At 47.5% G+C, this 5,697-nt stretch overlaps 1 protein-coding gene across 1 annotated transcript; it reads left to right on the top strand.

Annotated features, from left to right (window-relative positions):
* Positions 1–2,148: 2,148 nt before the first annotated feature.
* On the top strand, positions 2,149–3,796 carry LOC102269406 (peptidyl-prolyl cis-trans isomerase FKBP8). Its single transcript, XM_070376113.1, has one exon. It carries the CDS (start codon positions 2,182–2,184, stop codon positions 3,418–3,420), a length of 1,239 nt encoding a protein of 412 aa, XP_070232214.1. The 5' UTR covers positions 2,149–2,181; the 3' UTR covers positions 3,421–3,796.
* The last annotated feature ends 1,901 nt before the right edge of the window (positions 3,797–5,697 follow it).

The following is a 5,697-nucleotide window of genomic DNA, read 5'->3' as shown; positions in this document are numbered from 1 at the left end:
CAATCCGAGGGACTCTCAGGAATCTTCTCCAGCACCACAATTCAAAAGCATTAATTCTTCGGCACTCACCCTTCTTTGTGGTCCAACTCTCATCTGAACATGACAACTGGAAAAACCATAGCTTTGACTCTACGGACCTTTTTTGGCAAAGTAACGTCTCTGCTATTTAATGCAGTGTCTAGGTTTGTCATAGCTTTTCTTCCAAAGAGCAAGCATCTTTTAAATTCATGGTTGTAGGTCACTGTCTGAAGGGATTCTGGAGCCCAAGAAAATAAAATCTGTCACTGTTTCCACTTTTTCCTCATCTATTTGTCATGAACGGATGGAACCAGATGCCACGACTTTAGGTTTTTGAATGTTGAGTTTTAAGGCATATTTTTCACTCTTCTCTTTCACCCTCATCAGAAGGCTTTTTAGTTCTTCTTTGATTTCTGCCATTAAAGGGGTATCATCTGAATATCTAAGTTTGTTGATATTTCTCAGCAATCTTGATTCCAGTTTGTGAGTCATCCTGCCTAGAATTTCACATGATGTACTCTGTATAAAAGTTAAATAAGTAGGGTGACAATGTATAGCCTTGACATATCCCTTTCCCTACTTTGAACCAGTCCATCATTCCATGTCCATTTTTAACTGTTGCCTCTTATCCTGCATACAGGTTTCTCAGGAGGCAGGTAAATGTTAGTTGCCCAGTCATGTATGACTCTTTGCAACCCCATGACTGTAGCCCACCAGGCTCCTTGTCCATAGAATTCCCCAAGAATACTGGAGTGGGTTGCCAGATCTCTTCTCCAAGGGATCTTCCTGGCCCAGGGATTTAACCTGAGTCTCTTTCATGCATGCAATCCTGCATCATAGGCTGATTCTTTACCACCTGAGCCATCGGGAAAGCCATCTTTTGAAGAATTTTCCACAGTTTGTTGTGATCAAAGGTTTTATTGTAGTCAGTGAAGTAGATGTAGACTTATTTTTGGAATTCCTTTGCCTTTTCTATGATCCATTTGATGTTGGTAATTTGATCTCTGGTTCCTTTGCCTTTTCTAAATCCAGCTTGTACATCTGGAAGTTCTTGGTTCATGTACTACTGACGCCTGGCTTAAAGGATTTTGAGCATTTCTTTGCTAGCATGTGAAATGAGTATAATTGTACCATAGTTTGAACATTCTTTGGGATTGAAATGAAAACTTACTTTTTCCAGTTCTGTGGCCACTGCTGAGTTTTACAAATTTGTTGACATATTGAGTGCAGCACTTTCATAGCATCATCTTTTAGTATTCGATATAGCTCAGGCAGAATTCCATCACCTCCACTAGCTTTGCTTGTAATAATACTTCCTAAGGCCCACTTAGCTTCACACTACAGGATATCTGGCTCTAGGTGAGTGATCACACCATCATGGTTTTCCAGGTCATTTAAGAGAGTCCTGTTTATTCCCCTTCCATATTATATAACCCAATGCATTCTCTTCACTCCTCAGCCCTACTCTGGTCCAAGCTGTAAATCTTTCTCACCTAGATTATTCTAGGCAGCCTCTTTACTAGCTTCAATTCCACATGTGCCTCCTCTACCACTAGTTTCTGCACAGCAGTGACAGAGAGTTGTCTTTTTAATATAGACATATTCTGTGTGTTTTTTTTTTAATATTTGTTTATTTAGCTGCATTGATCTTAGTTTCAGCATACAAGATCTTCATTTTCTCAGGCAAATGTTCCATCGTGGTGCATGGGCTCTCTAGTTGTGCCACACTGACTCAGTGGTTGCGGTGCAAAGACTTAGTTGCTCCCCAGCATATGGGATCTTAGTTCCCCTACCAGGGATCAAACCCACATCATCTGCGTTGCAAGGCAGATTCTTAACCACTGGAACACCAGGGAAGTCCAAAATAAAAACATATTCAAAATTCTTTGATAAATGACAGTGCAAATAAAATAATACCTAGTCTGCACAAAAATCTGTGCAATAACATTTATACTAGCTTTATTAGTAATTGCCAAAACTTGGGAGCAACTAAATGTCCTTCAAGAGGTGAATGGGGACGTGTCCCGGGGCGCCAGCGGGGCCGCGTTGGCCTGAAGCACTGCCCGGGCCTGGGCTAGTCTAGGGCCCGACGCGACAGGGGCTGCGACTGCTAGGCAGGGTGAAGGGCCGCGGGGGAGGGCCAGTTCCCATCCCCCCAGCAGCATGGCATCCTGTGCTGAGCCCTCTGCTGCAGACCCTGAGCCCACTGCTCCGCCACCTGCTGGGGTCCCACCACTTGAGGACTTCGAGGTGCTGGACAGGGTGGAAGACGCTGAGGGCGAGGAGGAGGAAGAAGAGGAGGACCTGAGTGAACTGCCGCCACTTGAGGATGTGGGGCAGCCCCCACTGGAGGAGGCTGAGCAGCCTGGGGCCCTGGCCCGAGAGTTCCTGGCCGCCATGGAACCCGAGCCTGAGCCCGCCCCGGCCCCCGACGAGTGGCTGGACATCCTGGGGAATGGGCTGTTGAGGAAGAAGACGCTGGTTCCAGGCCCACCGGGCTCCAGCCGCCCGACCGAGGGCCAGGTGGTCACTGTGCGGCTGCAGACGTCGCTGGAGAATGGCACGCGGGTACAGGAGGAGCCAGAGCTGGTGTTCACCCTGGGCGACTGTGACGTCATCCAGGCCCTGGATTTCAGTGTCCCGCTCATGGACGTGGGGGAGACGGCTATGGTCACTGCTGACTCCAAGTACTGCTATGGCCCCCAGGGCAGCAGGAGCCCATACATCCCCCCACATGCGGCCCTGTGCCTGGAGGTGACTCTGAAGACTGCTGTGGATGGGCCTGACCTGGAGATGCTCACGGGGCAGGAGCGTGTGGCCCTGGCCAGCCGGAAGTGGGAGTGTGGCAATGCTCACTATCAGCGGGCCAACTTCGTGCTGGCTGCCAACTCCTACGACCTCGCCATCAAGGCCATCACTTGCAGTGCCAAAGTGGACATGACATTCGAGGAGGAGGAGCAGCTCCTGCAGCTGAAGGTGAAGTGTCTGAACAACCTGGCGGCCTCGCAGCTGAAGCTGGATCACTACGGCGCAGCGCTGCGCTCCTGCAGCCTCGTGCTGGAGCACCAGCCTGACAACATCAAGGCTCTCTTCCGCAAGGGCAAGGTGCTGGCCCAGCAAGGCGAGTATAGTGAGGCCATCCCCATCTTGAGAGCAGCCCTGAAGCTGGAACCTTCCAGCAAGATGATCCACGCAGAGCTCTTGAAGCTGGTGAAGAAGCATGCGGCCCAGAGGAGCACGGAGACCGCCCTGTACCGGAAGATGCTGGGCAACCCCAGCCGGCTGCCTGCCAAGTGTCCTGGCAAGGGTGCCTGGTCCATCCCATGGAAGTGGCTGTTTGGGGCAACTGCTGTCGCCTTGGGGGGCGTGGCTCTCTCTGTGGTCATTGCTGCCAGGAACTGACTGCCCAGGTGGCCACCATCCCCTCCACTCACCGTGGACCCCCACCCTGTGCTCCCTAACACCCCCAGGCTCCCTGTCCACTGCCCTAACTGGCCTAGCCCCCTCCTCTGGGGCGGGGGCAGTGAGGTTTGGGGGTCACATGGCCCCGCGAGCAGGAGGGACTGAGCCCTATTGGAGGAAAGCAAGGCAGGGCCCTGACCTCACATCCAGCCCGGAGCAAGGGGGCCCTCATTGCTCCAGACCCGATTCCCACCCCACCCCCGGGGTGATGTCCCAGCAGGGATCAGTCCCAGTATCCTCTTCCCAACAGGCCTGGGGGCAGCCCTCCCCCTGCCCAGCCCCTTTCCACCTTCCAGCCCCTCCTGCCCTGCCTGCTGCCCTGTCTCCAGACCCCCTCCACCCACACACAGTGAAATAAAAGCCTCCCACCCCGCTCAAAAAAAAAAAAAAAAGAGGTGAATGGATAAACAAGTTGTGGTATATTCAGATAACAGAAGTGATAAAAAGAGTAAACTATCAAACCATGGAAAGACATGGAAGAACCTTCAATGCATATTGCTAGTTAAAGAATCCAGTCTGAAAAGTCTACATATGGAATGACATTCTGGAAAAGGAAAACTATGGAGGCAGTAAAAAGTTCAGTGGTTCCCAGGGCCTTAGAGGGAGAGAAGGTGGGAGGATTGGATAGATGGAGTACAGGAGATTTTTAGAGTGGTGAAATTATCCTTCATGATACTGTAATGGTAGAGTCATGACATTATACATTTTTTAAAAGCTACAGGATGTAAAGCACAAAGACTGAGCCCTAATGTAAACTGTGGAAGGCAGCTATGGTCACCACTGTATCACTGACATCCTGATGTGAAGTATGGATGTTAATAACAATGTATCATAATTTATTCTTAATTGCCAAAACTTTTATCAATTGTGGAAATTTACTGTACTAATTTAAGATGTTAATGATAGGAGAAACTGATTGGGGTATGGTGTGAGGTGATAAAGTGGGGGAGTGAATGAGGGTGGGAGGAAAGGGGTTATATAGGAGCTTTCTGTACTTTCTGCTCAATTCTTACATAAACTAAGCACTGCTAATAGTAAAATCTAGAAACTGAAACAAATTATTTAAACTGGTTACAATGATTGATAAAGATCCAAATAGTCAAAGCTATGGTTTTCCCAGTAATGATGTACAGAGTAACTGAATGGGGTATGGTGTGAGGTGATAAAGTGAAAGAGTGAATGAGGGTGGGAGGAAAGGGGTTATATAGGAGCTTTCTGTACTTTCTGCTCAATTCTTACATAAACTAAACACTGCTAATAGTAAAATCTAGAAACTGAAACAAATTATTTAAACTGGTTACAATGATTAATAAAGATCCAAATAGTCAGAGATATGGTTTTCCCAGTAATGGTGTACAGATCTACAGTGATGTGAGAGTTGAACCATAAGGAAGACCGAATGCCACAAAATTGATGCTTTTGAATTGTGGTGCTGGAGAAGACTCTTGAGAATCCCTTGGACAGCAAGGAGATCAAATCAGTCAATTCTAAAAGAAATCAACCCTGAATATTCATTTAAAGGACTGATGTTGAAACTCCAGTACTTTGGCCACCTATTGCAAAGAGCTGACTCATTGGAAAAGACCCTGATGCTGGGAAAGATTGAAGGCAAAAGGAGAAGGGGGCGACAGAGGAATAGATGGTTAGATAGAATCACCAACTCAATGGACATGAATTTGAGCAAACTCTGGGAGATAGTAAAGGACAGGGAAGCCTGGCGTACTGCAGTTCACGGGGTCTCAAAGAGCCAGACACGACTTAAAGACTGAACAACAACAATATGATCCACAAGATGCTTAGTACAGAGTACCCCATTCTTGGATATGGATTATTGAATTGTTCTCTACTTTACATAAAGAACTTTGCAAAATTAGTTATAATTTCCTCTTTTGATTGGATTGCCAGCACCTAATCTCCTTAACAGAAATTGCCCAAAAGCCATTAAACGACCTACATTACCTGCTTGGTTTTCCAAAAGCTTCTCAGGAACCTCTCCTGTTTCAGCCACCTTGTACTTCTTTCTTCCTTTCCTTCAGAGCTGGTTCTTCCTAATCTTCCAGGTCTGGATAAATGTCACCTCATAGTGAGGTGTTCCCATACAACTCTCTTAACCCTGTAGTTCTACTCCCAGTTTTTGTTACCTTCATAGCATTTATGGTGGTTTAGTTGCTAAGTCATGTACGACTCTTGCAACCCCAGGCTACAGTCCATGAGATT

The sequence above is a fragment of the Bos mutus genome, chromosome 8 (genome assembly GCF_027580195.1).
Source record: "Bos mutus isolate GX-2022 chromosome 8, NWIPB_WYAK_1.1, whole genome shotgun sequence".
Classification (NCBI taxonomy): domain Eukaryota; kingdom Metazoa; phylum Chordata; class Mammalia; order Artiodactyla; family Bovidae; genus Bos; species Bos mutus.
This window is presented reverse-complemented; position numbering and strand designations above follow the sequence as displayed.

Excerpts from the sequence above, each read along its gene's own strand:
- LOC102269406 (XM_070376113.1), top strand. The coding sequence starts at position 2,182 with ATGGCATCCTGTGCTGAGCCCTCTGCTGCAGACCCTGAGCCCACTGCT.